Source organism: Pavona decussata, unplaced genomic scaffold (genome assembly GCF_977016875.1).
Source record: "Pavona decussata unplaced genomic scaffold, jaPavDecu1.1 SCAFFOLD_261, whole genome shotgun sequence".
Taxonomy (NCBI): domain Eukaryota; kingdom Metazoa; phylum Cnidaria; class Anthozoa; order Scleractinia; family Agariciidae; genus Pavona; species Pavona decussata.
Window position 1 is genome coordinate 798,881 of NW_028145664.1, and position 19,603 is coordinate 818,483.

General features: G+C 36.6%; 1 protein-coding gene across 1 annotated transcript in view; it reads right to left on the minus strand.

The window, feature by feature from the left end:
• LOC146456089 (uncharacterized) overlaps positions 1–19,603 on the minus strand; it is a 201,870-nt gene that overhangs the window by 94,095 nt on the left and 88,172 nt on the right. The window contains exons 13-15 of the mRNA XM_085093543.1: positions 15,144–15,316; positions 5,529–5,664; positions 5,182–5,253 (exon numbers count right to left, since the gene is read on the minus strand). Coding sequence (XP_084949669.1) covers positions 5,182–5,253; positions 5,529–5,664; positions 15,144–15,316 — 381 coding nt within the window. The remainder of the gene's footprint in view (positions 1–5,181; positions 5,254–5,528; positions 5,665–15,143; positions 15,317–19,603) is intronic.

Here is a 19,603-nt window from a genome sequence, read left to right on the forward strand (position 1 = left end):
CCAGTTGAGTCACCGACAGAGATCAGTAACGCAATCAGCACACTAATATAGAAAACAAATATTTGTTTTTATTGTAATGGGGAATTTTATCCCACCTAAGCAATTTTTAAAAGCACGGAAAAAAAGTTAGGTTCTACTTCCACATAAAAGTGACGGGGGTGATCGTCGGAAATTTTGCAAAGAACCCTTAAAAGGAACCAGAATTCTGTTCGGTGGGCTTGATTAGGAAAATTTGTTACTCCTAAAAGGTAACAAACTAGTTGATTGACATTTGCTTCCTGTCATATTTTTCAGCTAATTACCCTAAAGGGTATCACTTTGCCTCTGACGGAAATAATTTTAGATTTTAACACCCTAAGGGGTACCAAACCACAAATATTAACCCCCTAAAAGGTACGGCAATCACCCTTAAGCGACTTAAATTTCCAGAGTAAATTTTAGAGGACTTAAATTCCCAGAGTAGGCTTTTGCATCCTTTATGGTGATGACGTTTATTGCTACCAGAAGTGCGCTGTCCGGTCCGTAAACATTCCGTCCATTCAATTTTGGTGAAAATCAAAAGTTGGCCTTTAAAAACACAAATATTGATTTTTAATTTTCAATTTTCAGAAAAATAAACTTTTAAGTCAAATTTCAAGTTTCACATTTTTCTGACCTGTGATCAAGATCAAAATAATATTATATCTATTTCCATTTTAGTTCTTTAGATTTTAGAACTCGATGAAAGTTATATTGATAATTTGAAAGACCTACTCAACATTTATAAATGGTCGAATTTATAAGAAGCAGTATCAAAAATCAACATCGCATTTTTATTGTTGTATTTATGTTATTAATAAATGAATTGAAAAGGGACAGGACAAAAACATCGGTATGGGGCAGGGAGGTAAAATTTTGAGATATAGTTTGCAATAACTGAGATGGCGGCCTGGGAGTTTCTGATTGTTTTCTTAATTTATTTCTTTATTTTTTTTATATATATTTTAGCTTGAGTAGAAAAGCAGGGAAGCTCGTGGAACCCAGTGATGCTAATTGAGCGCATTTTGTCACATTTACACGAACACAAGGAACCTGAATATGTATGAATCAACTGTACCCAGAGATATTTGTCCAGATAATCCTTAGCAGTTTCGTTATGGACAACTTCAAGAAAATATGCTCAATCTCCAAACCTTGAACGGTTCGGCTTTGTTTAATACAAACTTATTTTGCACGAAGTCAAGCTACACTATTTGATCTCATACATTTGTAACAGCCGCCGATCTACGTTTAAGAGATCGAGAAAAGATATTAAATCCGTAGTTTCGGTGAGGATAACGCAACTTTCGGTTTTCGTCTGCTCACCTTTGATTATATTACCTTGTTTGAAAGGCTACTTTCATAGCATTAGTTTTATAAAGAGGTAATAACGTTTACCATGCGGAAATGCAGAATCGAGTGGTATTTGAGTGGCAACGGAGAAAACTGAAAGGTGTGAGTAGCAATGGAGGGACCTTAGGAGGGGTTTCCTTCCGCGTTTCTTCCAGCGTCGTCGCTCGCTTCTTAAAGAGTCCGCCGTTTTGTGTCCTGGCATAATATGCTCCATTATTTTCGAAAAAAAATACAACTGCTTATAGTGTAGCTTTTTGTGGTTTGTGGGTTTTATTTAAGTGTAATTTTGCCACACAATTATTCTTTGTTGAACAGTTTTTGATTTAGAAAGCAAAATCAAAGCAGGTTTGTGGCTCCAAGGGGGGCTCTTAACGAGGACAACACTTAAATGTTTTCACCCTTGCTCGTAGATAGTTGTGTGGCCTGTTAAGGACATTTTTGTATAAGCTAATACATTTTCGTCTGTTAAAATGCTTTACTGAAAACTTAATGTATCCAAGCGAATAGTTTAAACACCATAAATATTAGGTGATATGGAGGCCATGGTAGTTGTTACATCGCATTTGATGCCAAAGGTTTTCATTTCACTTTTCATGACTCTCGAAATACACCTTACCAACATGTTAAAGAAGCGACGGCAATTGGCGTTGCTCCGCCATGCTTTTAAACGTCATGGCATAACATGATAAGGGTAGACAATAGTAAAATGGTGCCAAGACACTTGTTGATCAAAAAAAGACTGAACACTTTTCCCCGGATAAGTACCCGTATGTAAGGAACGCTTGATAAGACCTATTGAATGCATGTATTTTTTGTCATCATATACTTCATGTATACATGTTGTCCTGATAGGTAGCACCAAGGTAGCCCATAGGATAGCGCCCAATTGTTCTCTTTAAACTCGCACACTTTTCCACTCCTTTTTTTTCTTGTTTGGAGCATCAGCGGCACCGACTCCAAACGTTAAATACTCTCGAATGAAACACCACACAAGGTAAGTGAAGTTTATTTGTGTAGCTCAGCTTAACGCAAGTTTGGATCGAAAGGTGCAAATTTTTGAATTGTATAGAGTGTTGTGTACGATTGCTTGAATCAAACGGATACAGGCGGTCATTGCAAATTGATAAGATCAATAGCTTAATTATAGCGTAACATCGTGCAATCTCAAACAGATCAGATTGACTGGATGTGGTTACAACAAAGCCGAACTGGTCAATGCAACTTTAGCAGATTCAGCAGATTTCCTTAAAATTTCTTTCCTAAAAAAATGCATACCCAAGAAAACAGGCAGGCTTTGTGGCAAGCATCACTGAGTTTCAAAAGGTTTGCACGCTTTCATCTTCAGGCTGAAAGTAGCTAGGGTAAAAGCCATCTTAGTTCTTGCCAAGCAACGTCGTACCACTTCCGGTTTTATGCTCTCTTTAATTTTGATTTTAACACAGATATCATTGTTTCTTTTCATAAATACGAAAATAGAAAAAAAAATTGATTTTTGAAGTTACAGCCTTGATACTACTATTTATAGGCTCGATCCTTCATAAGTGTTTTATTTGTAAAATGATGCTTGTAATTTTCCGCCAATCAACCTTTCAATTGAATTTTTTTATCGTATTTAAAATGCCAATTTTAAATTTGAAATTAGCAAGATTAGCTATATTTTCTATATTTCAGATCATTCTTTAAACTTATTTTTGTTTAAAATTTTGAAAGATTGTCTGAAAACTAAAGAGGACTTTTTTTCACTTTCCGCTGAAATTGAGGACTTGTTTTCTAAATTGCTGTAGATTTCCTTTCAAAGCTTCGTCGACAAAAGGAGGAAATGGGAAAGGTGTTATTTTTCTAATCTATGTTGGTAAATTGAAGGTTTAACGGTTCACACACACTCGGGGGATGTCATCCCAGGTAAGAGTAGACGGGTAATGGCAAAATTGGCAAAAAAAAAAATCCAAATGCAAGAAAAGCAAAAGGAAAAATTCGTCACAGGCGTGCTTTTGCAGTTTCTTTGGGGTGAGACGAAAATGGCTGAAAAACGGTCAGAAGAAAACGAATGCCGTTATCGTCGGAAATTGCTGAAAACATCCTTAAAGGAAAATAATCTCATTCATCAGTGATTGAAAAATATAGTCCTCGCCACATCTTTTGATGAATATTGTTACAGGGGATTTCGCAAGTTTGCACGGAATTAAAAACTTAATAGTTCGCACAGAATTTTGGTCGTAGCTATTCATCAGAGGTCGATTGTCCGTAATTAAACCATATTTAATCTTAAAGGAGCTGGGTCTTCTTGGAAATTATTTATTCGCTTTCGCTGCAAGAAGTAAGTTCGCTTTAAGATATTCGCTGTTTCTTGTTCTCTGTAACTTTAGAAAACTAATGGAAGCAAAATGTAAACAACTTGTAAAGCTAAATTAGCATTTCTTTTGTGCCTTGAGGATTCGGAAGTATTGTACTAAACTTAAGCCAACAATTACTTTCTTTAGTTCGTTAAGTTCAAAATTACTTTTTATTGGAGCTTGTTTCGGTTTCTTTAGAGGTAGCTAGCTTCTATAGGATTAATTTACAGCTAGCATATTCAGCTGTCCTGTTATTTCCTAGTCGAATTGGTTCTCGTTAGAGGTGTAGATGTACTTAATGAAAAGTTCTCGCTATCTCCGAGACAGTGCTCTCGCAGCTGTTCGTCAGTCGTAGGATTCATTAAGATTTTCTAGTTGCAATGTAGTGTATTCAGAAAGGCGTCTGCCGCTGGAATTAGTTTCCATGCTGGACCCACAATCTTGAGGGCTAAGCGACAATTTTAATTTAGTTAGCTATATCTACAAAGACTGTTGTTCTGCTCTTAATGGTTTTTCATTTAGTTGTATTGACACGCGTATAGCACTTTGTAAAAAACAATTAATGTACAAGCACATAAAAGCCCTTGTTGTACAATGTTCTTTCGAATTGCAAGTGAGTCAGAATAAAGCTTTGTTGGACCAATTTTTCGTTCGGTTGCTGAAGTTCTGTCCAGTTCGTGGTTAGATCCGTGGTACCAACTTGAGAAGTGACAGTCTCTCCCTGCAAGCGAGTGCTCCCATTTGACTGAAATTTCCCCGTGCGTTCCTGTTAAGTCTTCCCAGCAGTTTCCGTGTATTTCCCGCAAAAGTTGGAAAAATCTACTGACACAATATCCTTGAAGTATCGCCATACGTCTAACAGCGGTCATTCTGCGTACCAATTCAGCTGTTCCAATTCACAAATTTACGCCTCTAAATGGTAGGACGATCAGCCCCGGCATTTTTATGCTTTTAGAGTGGAGTTTTGAGTGGAGTATTCCGTGACGATAAAAGTGTTTGTAAACATATTTGACCATTCTTGATGAGCCTTTATTGTTTGGAAAATGCCAACTCGTCTTCAATTTTGATCAGTCACAAGGTCTAACAATACGTTTCAGGCAGGCGAGGATATGATTTGATTTCAAAATCAATGCAGTTCATTCTGTCAGGGCTGGTCTTTAAACAACTCAATTAACTTTCCACGTTGTCTGGCAAAACTAAAACTTGTCTGTATTCTTAACATAAAAAAAGATGACTAATGAACGATGTCGAGCAGCCTTTTTATTATTATTTTAATTAATTAATTAATTAATTAATTAATTAGTTAATTAGTTAGACCTACCCGTGTAGTATTGGATTCAGGGTTTCTTTTTGCAACTGCTTAAGTTGCGTAAATAGCTGCGAGAGTCTGCTCTATTTAGACTCTTAATTTAGTTGGTAAGTTATTCTCACAGATGACTACAATATTTCATGTGATCCCATTTTCCCACCTACTTACAGATATTTAAGGGCTTCCATATGACGGAAAGTTCCCAGAGGTAAATCCTTGATCCCAGTGTCACGTAAAATCCTGTTCAAGATTAAGCCAAATTTACACATAAAAACGGCGTTTCATAAATAACCTAAGTCATTTTATATCAATGGAGTCTCCATGGAAAATTAGAGCTAGATATTTAAAAGGCAATTTGGTAATTAATGCTAGAATTGAAGAATTTAAGTCTTGAAATTTATTGAGTGCAGTTAAATTTCTCTCAGGAGAACTTTAAATAGATTCACTTTACATACAAATTAATTTTTAACAGCTAATAAGAAGATGTTCATTCGACGAGAAAAGAGAAATCGTACAGCTTTGAAACAGTTGTTGGAAGGCACTTGAGGAAGTCGGGCGTCAATCGTGTCTTCGTGCAGTCATATATATTCTCAGCTTGATATCCTTGCCACCGTCTGTATCCATAGGAACTGATGCAGTAATTATTGCAATCTGGAAGATTAAAAGTAAACGATATGCTAATTAGATCTAATTCATGTATTGGGTTCGCCCTTTGGATTATTGGATCAGATGCAGGATCATTTCAAAAGTTATTAACATTGCAGATATCGAACGAAAAAAGAATCTTCATATCTTCTGCTAAAACGTCATATGACAGCAATTTGATTTAACTTACTACTACTGTAAATTTAGTTCTCTGAACTTGAATTTTCCCTTTTTTGCTTTCTTCTTTCGTCAACGAAAGTTAATCATTTTTACCTATACTGCTCTACTTTCGCAGTGTTTGCTTATCAGGAGGGATTGCTTTCAATTCAATGGAGACGCTCTTGTAAGGTATTTTAAGATAGAGAAAACAGAGCTGTCGCTTTCAAGTTGGCTGCCGTTTGGAAAACATGACGTATTTCCAAATTTTAAATGACATTATTATTACTATTGCTATTATTATTAGGCGCGCGCGCGAAGCCCTATAGCTAAGAGATTTTGGTAAACTCGTGAGGGCGAGAAATTTTGGGTTGGTTATGACGTCACTTCCGTGCGACCGACGACCATATGTACGTACGATCGCTCCATCATGTAATCCAAAGTAAAATGAAACACTTAAACCCTGTGCTGCAACCTTGGTTTCTTTCGGTAGGAAGTGGGATGGCCAACTTCTTTCAGAAAAACAAACGAGAATTTCGAAGAAAACTAATTGTTGTATTCGTTAAATATTTCGACAAACGACATATGTCGAAAAAGCAAGCGGCTAATAAGGAAATTTGAGACCCGAAAGCAACTGAGAGGGCGAACAAACAGGCGAGATGTCAGTTGAAAACAAACATGCGGTGAGTAAGCAACTCGCAAGTTGCTTAGAAATTAAATACAATTTTGCAGGCAATTGTCGGTAATTTTCCATATTTGACATATTTTTCAAACTAAACTTCTCAAACTCATTAATAATTCATCAAGAGAAAACAAAGAAAATCACTACCGTGACCGTGGTTTGGATATGTGATCTTAATTACCATAAAATTTTGCCAACTTTAGCCTTTAATTTCTCCAAGAATTATTGACCATTTGCGAAGCCATATCAAACACTCGAAAGTGTGTTTCATCAGATATCCAAACACCTCGAAGTCGTTTAAAAAAACTTGGCTGCGCCTCGTTTTTTCAACCTACTTCTCAGTGTTTGGATATCTGATGAAACACTCTTCCTCGTGTCTGATATATTACACAAATACTTAAGTCGTTGCCATACGACAAATATTCGTGGATAAATTATCTTTTAACGTTGACAGAGCTATTCACAGTGACGAACTGTTTTGAACATTTTGTGTTGGACTTAATATGTATTACAAATGCATTCGCAGCGCACATTAGTAAACACGCAGTAAACGCTTAAATATTTCGGACCACAACCAAACATTAATTTCTCTTGTATTCTTTTTTTGGTAGCATTTACTTAAAGACTAGAATAATTTTTTTGTTAAGGAGAAATATTCGCAGAGTTATAAATTGTTTTTAACATTTTGCGTTGCACTTGTGTAATTCGTTCGCCTTTCGCATCCTATATTGGTAAACACGCTCTAATTTTAAGCGCTCTGAAATATTTTGAGCCACAATCAAACATTAATTTTTTCTGCATTTTCCTTCTATTTCTATATTCCCAGAGTTATAAATTGTTTGGAATATTTTGTGTTGGACTTGTGTAATTCGTTCGCCATTCGCAGTGCATATTTGTAAACACGTTGTAATTTTAAGCGCTTAATGACATATTTTGTAATTCATTCGCCATTCGCAGCGCATATTCGTAAACACGCTCTAATTTTAAGCGCTTAATGACATATTTCGGACCACTGTCAAACATTATTTTTCATATATTCTCCTTTTATTAACATCTACTTAGAGACTAGAACTATTTCTGTAGGAGACATATTCCTAGAGTTATGAATTATTTTGAACATTTTGTGTTGGACTTGTGTAATTCATTCCCCATTCGTAGCGCATGTTTGTAAACACGCAGACTTGCATATATATAAATCCTATTAAAAGAGAATAGTGGAGCTCCGCTTTTAGGCTGGGTTAAATATATTTAGTATAATTACTCCCGTGATTAAAATTAATTAAAAAATTGAGAAACTCATTAATGAGAAAATTTTTGCTTTGGTTATGACGTCACTTCCGTCCACCCGACTGTCCGTACGCAATCCCACAATGCTAATGCGCCCGTGTTTGTTTTGCGGGAAGTTGCATGGCGAGATGCGTTTACAACAGAAATCCTACAGAACACAAAATACAAAGTCAATTCATATGTATTTATTGGATATGTTGACAAACGTGGAGAGAAGAGAAAAAGAGAGGAAAAAGAAAACAAGAAAAGCGGAGACGATTAAGCAAAGTTCAACGTGAAAGAGAGCGACGGATAGCAAGTTAGAGCAGGCTAGCAGTAAAAAGTAAGTTTAAAAAGCCTCACATTTGCCTATATCACCAGTTCGTGATCAGTTATGGTAACTTTTAGAACTCTTAAATAGCTTAACATAGACGCTTTATTCGCTTTCGATACCTCCATTATTTCAAAGAGGTTAATTTAAAAAAAAATGTTTCGTGGCCGTGCTTTTTCATTCTCACCGCAAGACTCTCGTGTGTTTACAAAAGTTTTAAAGCTCTTAAATATTCTACCAAACACCAAAAAGTATTTTTATGTATTCTCCTTCTCTTAAACGTATATTTAGAAGCTAGAATTGTTACTAATTAGGAGCAGAATTGACACAGATCTGAGTTTCCAAACATTTTTTAATATGCCTGGGAACCCTGTTAAGCAACGACGACGGCAGCAACAACGCTGCAAAACAATCGCTCCGCACGAGCATTTTAAATTTTGGTAAATTTTTTTTTGCCGTCCTCCGCAAGACTACAACGTGAAATGACCTAATTTAAGGTTTTGAGGAGAACATGTGCAAACGACGGTGAATTTTTCTCTGTTAACTTGAACGCAACTCCTACTAATTTAAGCAACTTGCTAACCGTTTACTTAAGTCAATAATTTTTCCTTATTAATGTGTTTCAAGCTTTACAAATATACTTCAATCATTTCGACAGGACAAAATAATATTCGTCGAAAAATTAATTTCTGAACATTTTGTTTCGGGGTAGTTTCGTTCGCACTGCACGCCTCTTATTCAGATCTGTGCCAAGCAACCAATAGTGATTTTCCCGTGTTCTCCTCTTGTTGAAGTTTGTTTAGATTTTAGTAGCAGCAATATTGACTGAGTTGTAAATTCAACACATGTAATAAAAAGAGAATATAAGTTTAATTCAGGAGTAAACTGACAACAATAAAACTTAATGTCAAGCATCAATTAATTGTTCACCTGCGCTGTGAAGCTTCCTACCGCTTAAAAATCCGCGAAAATAGATCGATAAAAATAGCAAACAGTGGATCTAAAAAAAAAAGAACTTTACGGAGTAATTTCTTCCACTGAATTTGACCTGCTCCTTCCTCCCATCAAAAGGGCACTGTTATGCTCGGTTATCATTCGTTGAAAGAAGAAGTAGCGAGGTGAAAGCTCTTAGTCGCCATGACTGATTTCAGTTTCTCAGCTAAACAAATGTCAATCCGATCCAAGTTTTCAGTTTTGATCGAAAAATCGGTTGCCTTTTCTTGTAAGAGACACGAAAACTTAAAGTTTAGGAATTTCTTTAGTCTAAATGCAGCACTTGATTTCCATGTATTTGTGGTACAAAGAAACCTGGCTTAAACAGTCGAACTTTAAAGAACTTGGAAGAACTCGTTGTTCTTGGACACAGAATGAAGAATTCAATGAATTGTAGGACTGACCTGCTCAGCCAATGAGGAGCGAGTATTTTCGCCGCTCGACCAATCAGGAGTAAGTAATTTTGCCCTCGGGGAAAGGGAAGTTGAGGAAAATTGCCCTCTGTTAAAACAAATCAGCATTAAAAGAAAATTTCGCTTTGAACTACATTGTTATTATTTTTAAGCAGTTTGCTGCATATGCACTAAGAATGTATATGACTGCAGAAAGGATGAGGAACTGATATTAAGGTTATTACGTTCACACGCTAACCAGATTTCTATAAATGCTATGAAAAATATTGGAGCTCTCCTTTTAGGCTTGGCTAAAAATATATTTATTAGTAGGATATAACGCAATCCTCGACCAATCAGATGAACGGAATCTCTATAATCAACTGAGTAATTATACTAAACTGGATATATTTAACTATTATTCCGCAATCGCGCGTTTGAGATAAGATGACAGCGTATAATCGTTTCATATCCAAAACGCGCGAGTGGAATAATTGTTTTATTAAAAACCAATCGAGAAATATTGCTAGATCTTGATTATTTACGAGGCTGGGGCTTTGAAGCACAGGGAAATTGTGGGGTAAAATGACTACTCATTAGTACGCTCTATATAGAGAATACTAATGAGTATATATAGCACGGGTACGGGTACGGCTTGCCATCACCTCTCATGACTTCCAATATAAATCTTGTAAACCAGTAATTTACCTGTTCTACGGGAGTGGACCGGACCTATACTCATCTCTAAGGGTTTCAATTTGTGTGTTTCAGAATTCATCTCAGACTCGATAGACGTCTATCGACCACACGGTACCTTGACGAGTTGGAATAGCCCTTTTCACGGTTAACTCTGCTCATTTGCATTACAATGAAATCGAGCATGTATGTGAGGCAATTTCGGGCTATTTTGTAGTTTTAGCCCGAAATTGCCTTGCATCCACGTTGGATAACATTGTAATGCAAATGAGAAAAATCAACCGTGAAAAGGGCTATTCTGTCTCTTTCTTTCTGCTCAATTTCGTTGACTGTGGTAGGCTTTTGGAAACATGCACTTTTATCGAATTCATCCCTCAAGTGCTCGGATATGTCTACGCTCTCAATAGCAAGTAACTCTTGAGTAGCAAGGACAGCCTTAAGTTCCTCGAGCTCTGCACACTGGCTCATAGCCGCAGCAAATGAGCCATCAAAACAACAAAGAATAAACAAGGCTCCAAAGAAAGAAACATTACGGCGACATCCAAAACAAAACAAAAACAAACAAAAAAAAAAAAACGTGATTCCCAAGTGTAAATGACAAAATTAAAATACGCTCATTAATATAATCTGCATAAAATATGGTTTCTTCGCGAATGTGACCGTGTTCTAAGACGATTAGACAATGAATGCTCGTGTCCTATGGGATATAGCGTCTCTCGCATTAGATGGGAGAGCCTCTCGGGATACGCCCTCGCAGCCTAATATCTATGCGCAAGGCACTATTACCCATTGAAAACTCGCCTTCATTGTCTAACCCTTACCCATACTTAAACGGCAACAATAAAGCAGCGAACAATATAACCACAAAAGTGTTTTGTTTTCGGTTTTTATAGTGTTCCTCATAGCCCATTATCTCCTGAAGAATATAGTCTAGCTTGTTGGGATATCTGCATTATTGTGTGAGCTGGTAGTTATTATCATTTTTATTATTTATTATTATTTTTTTTTTTTTTGAAGAAGTGATTTTTATTAGCATTACGTTACACTAATAATACAATACTAAAGACTACCAACACTAATTTACACTAATAGCGATAATTACAGTAATTACTGTACTCACAATAAAAGCTTACTATACTATACTATACTATACTATACTATACTATACTATACTATACTATACTATACTATACTATACTATACTACGGTACTAACAAATTCCTTATATTTACAATAATAACAGTATCTTTACTTCCAACTTTTTTTTTATTCAATTTTGTAACTGACATTACTTATATTACACTACAAAAATAACTTACATTACACTAATAAAAAGTACCTAGATAACAACCCATCCACACACCCTACTTTTTGTTTTTATTGTTAATTAACTACAATGTTACAGTATGAACAGGTAAGCCAAAAAAAACGAGCGAAAGAAAACGAGAAAATAGAACTAGAGCAAAAGAGTAGTGGATAGTGATTCAAGGGGTCTCTCAAATGCCCACTCTTCTATGAATTTGTCTCGAATTAGTGGTTTCCATTTAATCTTGAAGTGGTTTAAATAACCTTTATCATTGGCAATATTATATTCAATGCAAGCTTTTTCTCGTAATTTTGTTTCAAAGACATGGAAGAAAAGGGGTGCGTCATCTAGACTGCAACGATAGATATAAAATTTGGCAACTAGAAGGGCAAAAATGAGCAGCGTACAGAACTTTGAATTGTCTATCACACCGTATAAAACCTTAGCGGGAGTGAGGTTGAGTTCAATCTAGATGTTTCGAAGCCACCATTCCCGAAAATCGTTCCAAAAAGCTATAATAATCGGGCAGTTAACGAGCAGATGCAGAAGTGTCTCAGGATTTTCTTTACAAAAATAACATTTATCGTCTTGAACAATACTTGCTTTGAGAAACCTGTCCTTTGTAAACACAGTATTATGAATTAATTTTAAACTGACAGATACGCAATTTAATTTCCTCGGTTGTTATCCAAGGTAGAAGATATATCTTTGATAGATTTCCTTTGCCGGAATTAAGAGTTTTTTGCTGTGATGAAGGTGACACAAATTTACTGTCAGCGAGAGCCCTTAGCAGGTTTGCAGTGGAAAGATTCGAGTTGTTAGTGCGCCAATTAGCAATTAAATCAACAAGGTCTCGGGATTCTTTGGATATATTGTTCCAGTTTTGACGGATTGAATTGCTTAAGCCGTAATATGTTGTAAAGCAAGCTTTAACGTCAAACCTACGACAGAAAACTTCAAAGGGAAGAAATTTACCATTGTCATTCACTAGGTCTTTGATTTTGTTCAGTCTTTTACGAAACCACCTTAGGAAAAACACAGATAAATTGTTAATTTTTATGTGTTTGTTGTTCCAGATGATTGTTTCGTTTGGACTAAGATCACCCTTACCCGCTAAGTGTGTGACCTCCCAAAATTCTAACAGTCTTACGTAAAAAGGAGGTACATTCTTCAAGTCGAGTTCTTTAAATCTGTAGTTGCATTGCAACACCTAGATACACAGTTGCATCATCGGGAATTAATTTCCATGCTCCTCTTTTTTCGTTCATGAGCCTGTTAATCCAAACACATTTTAAAGCTTTGTTCACGCGTTCGAAAACTATCATTTTAGTCCACCTTTCTTTTTAGGTCCAATAATAGTGATTTCTTAATTTTCGCAGGTTTAGCGTCCCACAGGAACTTAAATGTTAATTTGTTTACTTCATGGGCAAAATTTTCAGGAATGGGAAGAACTGAAGCGCTGAAAATAAGCTTTGATAAGCCAAGAGTTTTGATAATGTTAATTTTTCCACCTAGAGTAAACACTCTACTTTTCCTGCTGTTAAGGACTTTTTCTAGGTTCTCCAGTTTTACGTAAAAATTAAGCTTATATACAAGATCAGCAACGTTTGAAAAATAAATTCCCAGGGCATAGACATAATCTTTGGGCCACTTGAAGCCGAAAGGTTTGTCCGGCGGCGATCTTTCCACGAGCCTAACCATAATGCTCCGATTTATGTGCATTGATTTCTAGACCGGAATAGTTTTAAAACTTATCCAGAAGGCGGAGCAGTGCTTCAACAGAGGAGGTGTTTCTAACCAAAACCGTCGTATCGTCAGCATACTGCGATAATTTTATTTCTTGTTTATCAACAGAAATACCCTGTATCAGCGGGTCATTCACTATTGCGAGTGCAAGCAGTTCTATAGCTAAGACAAAGAGCAACTCAGACTGTGAACAGCCTTGTCTTACGCCACGTTTGAGCTTAAAGAAAGGTGGCGCGAAACCATTGTTTATAACGCAGCTGGATATATCAGTGTAAAGAACCCTTACCCAGCGTTTGAAAACATCCTTAAACTTGAACATATCAAGCACCTTGGCAGTGTAGTCCCATTCGACGGAGTAAAACGCTTTACGAAAATCAAGAAAAAATGGCGACGCCTGGAATATTTTTTCCCTTGGTATAGTCAATCAGATCGCTAATTAACCTGATATTTTCGCCTATAAATCTCCCTTTAATGTATCCAGTTTGATTTGGGTTGATAATGAAAGAAAGTAGCTTCTCGAGTCTTTTGGCCAAGACTTTAGCAGCAATTTTGTAATCGGTGTTTAACAATGAGATTGGAAGTAGATTGTTCAAATTGTTTGTAGGTTTGTTCTTTTTTGGAAGGAGAGAACTTATTCCTCTTTTCTGACAAATTGAAAGTTCACCTTTCTCAAAAGCATAGTTAAGACTCAGAATCAGTCGATTTAAATGTACTTACATCATAGCCAGTCTTATATTAACGTCTTATTAATGCTGTTGTGATATTTAACTTTCTATGTTAATGTTGTGTAAATAGTGTGAAATAAATGAACCTTGAACCTTGAACCTCAATTTCGATGACTGTCAGCCATCTTTATCAAAACTTGAAAAACATGAAAAGTGTCAGAAGCCTTAAATAGGCTTCTGAAGGTATTAATTATTGTGATAAGTGCGCAGTCACTCTGTAGACGCCCCCCCCCCCCCCCCCCCCGCCCCCCCTTGGTTTGGGGATGGAAATCACATGTGTCCAAGCAAGTGAAATAGTTGAGCAGGAAAGCGACAAGTTTAAGCGATGGATTAAGGAAAGCATATGTATTACATCGAACACTCATACTATGAACAGGGACGAGGGAGCCTATCAGCTTTCTCCCATATGGACACAAGTGATCTCCATCCCCAAACCAGGGGGGGGGGGGGGGGGGGGCATGTCTTCAGAGTGAGTTTGCGCATTTATCGCAATAATTAAAATTTTCAGAAGCCTATTTAAGGCTTCTGACACTTTTCATGTTTTTCAAGTTTTGATAAATATGGCTGACAGTCATCGAAACTGTCAGCATTAATAAGACGTTAATATAAGACTGGCTATGATGTAAGAACATTCAAATCGACGGTTTATCTTCTACAAGCCTGATGAATTTTTTCAAGAAGGACTGAGAATCAGGTTTTTACTAAGATCATTCCAAAAAAAATTATGAAATTCAACTGTGAAACCGCCCGAGCCGGGAGGTTTGCCATTTTTAAACTCGTTCAGTGCCAACAAGCATTCATTTTCGGTGATAACGCCTTCACGACCACTAGACATTTGCTCCGGCAAGGTAGTCAAGTAGCTGGTAATTAATGCAGTCAAACCACACAATGACAGTTCTGAGTATCAGTGCTTTGAATGTCTACAATTTTCAGATTTTGCAGCTTATTAGCTTTACAGTAATATATAGTTAACGTTTTTAGGGTTTCTGATACGGTAGCCGCCTGAGGGGTGTATTTGCTAAATAACCGCGCTTAATTTAATACCGCTTGACTATTTTTTTTTCTTTTTCAATAGTAGCGCGTAGATTATAATCGGTGAATTATAATTTATCATGACAAACAATGCTTGAATAAACTGAATTTTACTTTGGAGAGTATTTCGATAAAATTTCGTCCGACTCTTTGTACTTACCGGGAGAAAAAAAGGAGAAGTCTAACTTGTATCCTCTGGGCGTGACACGGTCGTTTGAGTGAAAGGTTAGCACAGCATAGCGTCCAGTGAAAGTAATATTCAATCCAGACTGCACCCCACAGTATGTACCTACGGTATAGTTGTTATCATTGAAAATCTTCAAGTAGTCATTCCTGCAAACAAGAAAAACGTTGTTGTTTTGTTGATGAGATAACATGAACTTGACATTAGCTTACACAACTTGATAATATAATATGTGGCAAAATTACACGCATTATTATATGTTTACTGAATTAAAGGAGTACGGCCAATTACTAACAAATAAGTGCAGATATATACATGAAAGTAGGACAAACATTACAATAACTTACATTTAAACTATATATAGACTAATCGACAAGGTAACCGATAAAAAATGCTAAAGTAATCCATGGCCCAATAATAGATGATGCAAATACAACGACACGGACAAACAAACCTTACACACATCTCACCTATCAAATTGTCTAGAAATAAAAGCAAAGGTTCCAAAACAATCCATAATCAGGCCCTGAGTATAAAGTACAGACAGGCGCAAAGAGTAGAAAATGAGATTACATAAATGCAAAACTAGTTTATCACATGTGTGTCATGGCAATAAATGACAAGGCAGTCTAGTTATTGATTTGATTCTTAGCCGCAGATCCAAACAACAAAAATAACAACAAAAAGCAAAAAAAAAAAAATTACAAATAAGCAAAGAAACAGGCAAATGAGTCTGAAGATAAAAATAGCTACTCTTAGAGTACTGATACTAACAAGTAACTTTGTTCTTTGCGATGTCTCAATAGCTTTTTTTCGAGAAGTGTATATACCTTTTTTTTTATTTTTTTATGTTTTTTTTTTGTTCTTTTATTCTTGTTTAGTCATCTCGACAATATACATTAAGAGAATAAAGGTATTAAAATAACGGAGAAAGGGCCAAAAACAGAACGACTAATACTAAGGCCTAATGATGAAAAAAAAAAAAAAAAAAAAAAAACAAGGTTCAAGCAAATATAGACAAAACAAAGAAACAATCACAACCACCGTTATCATGCAATGGAGGTTATGTAATGTATACTCTAAACACTGATTCGATAGTTTTGTACCCGCAAGGTGAATTACCCTCCAGGGTAAAATGGGAAAAGTAAATCCTTATGGCCATGCCGTGTGGAATTTGTACCCAATAAACACAGTCCATGTTGTTTGGATAGTTGTTTGGATATCCGGGACTTTTCAGTACGTTGTTGACAACGGCACCACATCCTGTTGGATTAAATAGACATTTAGTATAAATAAATAATTTCTTAGTGAAAGATCAGTTTGTGATAAAAATTAATGCTAAAAAATCACGACGTTTCGACCTCTCCGTGGTCAATTTCAAGCGCGGGTAAAAAAAACAAAGCTTAATAGCATAAATATATTACAAGCAGTTAAAATCGGTAAGAATGTCATGAACGTTAAAATGTGATGAAACGTGTCAATTATAAGTATTTATAAAGTTAAAAAAGGACATAAAACAATGAAACAATAAAACAATAACGAGGCTTGCTAAGAGCTGATCTAAACAAATAATTTTGCGCGGATGGAATCACACTGTTTATTTCCTGTTGGTTTAAGTTCTTTGTTAAAAAAAAAGCATTTTGAAAATGAGGCAGTCAAGTTGTTCTGACATTTTCTTAACATTTTAAAACTTCGCGCAATGCCATTTGGGGCTATATTGTGCTGCTCCTTCAGGTGGTTTCCGTTTGCCAATCCCTTGAGTTCTTCAATTCGCTGGTGAAGGTATCGGCACGTGTTACCGACATAGCCTGCATCGCACAGGCTACACTGAATAAATAGACAACGCACTGTTGATTCACAAGGAGTGGCTTGTCTTTCCTTACTTTGATTATTTTCGTTCGTGATCTTTCGACTTGTGTACACCGGGCTGGTATCCTCATTGATCTTCCGACCGAGGTCTCCAAGTTGTATGCGCAGTGCGTTTGCAGATTTCTGATCTTTGAAAGGCAGTACGATTCTTACTGGGGCTTTTTGCTTCTCAGGTACTTGCTGTTGGGTACGTGAATCCTCAGACACTTTTCAGTCAATGAATTGGCGGATGGTAGACTGCACAAGTTTGTCTGGGTAGCGCAGTCGGGAAAAGTCTCTCATCCCTGATTAGTGAGCTTCCACGTAGATGAGAGCTTAAATGCAAGGTTGAGGATGTTTCAAAATTTTAAGAAAGTGTCAGAACAAACTTTACTGCCTCATTTTCGAAATGCTTTTTTTTACCAAAGAACTAAAACCAACGCCGAACAAACAGTGTGATTCCATCCGCGCGAAATTATTTGTTTAGATCAGTTCTTAACAAGGCTTATTACTGTTTTATTATTTAACTGTTTTATGTCCTTTTTGTACTTTATGAATACTTAACATTAACACATTTTATCACATTTTAGCGTGCATGACTTTCTTACCGATTTTAAGCTGTTTGTAATATATTTATGCTAGGTTTTGTATTTTACTCGCACTTGAAAATGACCTCGGAGAGGTGGAAACGTCATGATTTTTTAGCGTTTACTTTTTTACAAAAAAATTAAATAACCATTATACAAAGGTTTAAGGGAAGAAAAACTGAGTAAGAGAACATAAAAAGGACGTTTTAATTAAACATGATTACTCTCCTTTTTCAGCACATTCCAAAAAACATTCACTACAAGTTCAATTTATTAGATATTTAACTGAAAAAATCAGGTAAAAATTAATTAGTGTATAGCTTTGTACGGTGTCACTACTTAATTAAAAGCTAAGCTTTGTGATACGTTTTTTGTTCTTTACTATAATTAAAAATAAAGAATAGAGCGTTTTACAGGGAAATGCTGGGAATTTTTCTCCTATGGACTACGAGTCAAACGTTAGTAAATAATAAAATAAATTTTCTTCCTTTGGTGATAGGTGTTTTTGTTGTTTTGGTTAAATCTTCGCCTTTGTATCCCCCTTAAAGTCGAGTTCCTAATTGTTCACGACAGCGCAAAGGGGATCTGGGTAAAGTCAAGTTGTGACGTAAAATCGAGGACGACGCTCAAGCGATTTTCAGTCAGTTATCGTTATTTTTGAACTGTCAAAACTTTCTGTGGCAAAACCCGTACGATTCGGGCTCTATAGCAATCAGAATTCTACTTAAATTTTACAGCGTCATTTACGTCATCGCATTTGGAGACGAACTTTGACTTAGGCGACTCAGAAATCAGTTTTATTGCTGGATACGAAATGGAGCCCGATTAGGATTTATCCCGTTTATCACCACAGAGATACCCTAAACCTCGAGTGAGTCTAGGGATGACGAAGCTGTTGCTTATGCTGACAACTCACTGGCAGACGCGAAAAGGACTGCGAGATACCAAGGAGAAGTGAAGGCCCTATTCTAAAGGACCGATTAAAAGACGATGTAGAACTCAAAGAAATGTCAAGATTCGCGATTGTTTCCATTAATTTCGAGCGTGGTTTTGTCGTGCTTATTGATATTTTCCATGTGCTGGCACGCCTTCTTTACACGCTAAAGCGTTTGTATTTCTTAAATCATTTATCCGCTAACATAACGTTACTGTACTTTAGATACAAGTGTAGAAATTGTGGAGTCGTTTGGTTACAAAAATGTGCGAACGTCGTCGCTAGCGCTGTTGTGGACTGTAAGGGTCGTTCTGCTATCACAAAAGTATAAATTGCTGGGAAAGCCGTAATTCCGAAGCTGTCTCGCTCTAACCCGTTCTTTACACTCTGGACGGGGATTGACAGGCCGCTGAGCCGTCGCGCCACTAAATTATAAACCTTACTCGCTCTTTACACCCTGACCGCCAATGGCGAGCCACCGAGACTTCGAGCCACTAAATTGTTAACCCTACTCGTTCTTTACACGCGACTGGCGAGCCGCCTCACTGAGTTATGTACTTCTCGAAATGTGTCTCTCTATTGTTTTTTTGTTCCGAATCTTCATCCTTTGATCCTTAATCCTTTGTGCATGCGTAATTACATACAAAATCATCGGTTACAAAATACTTCGAGCATATTACTGAAGTCTTCGATGACTCCCATCGAGCACCCTTCTTTCTAACAAAGTCGACCCATCTTTTTCTTCGTTTCTTCGCCTCTGAACGCTCATCGCCTTAAGAAGGTATCGTACGGCTCGCTTTTCCTTCCTGCAAATTCCTAATCTTACTGCAACCTCTGCAACTGACTGCAATCAGAAGTCGAACCCACTATTACTAGTTCGGATGCTCTACCACTGAGCTACAGGAGACTCGTGGAAGCTAAGACCATTAAACTAGGTTTATGGGACAAACATCCCGCATACTGCTTCGAATGGAATGTCGACGAGTGGCATGTGCGCAATGAAAGGAAATGTGATGTGATATTTTTTTAAGCCTGAGAGCATCTAAACTAGTAGTCGGAAGGTCTAA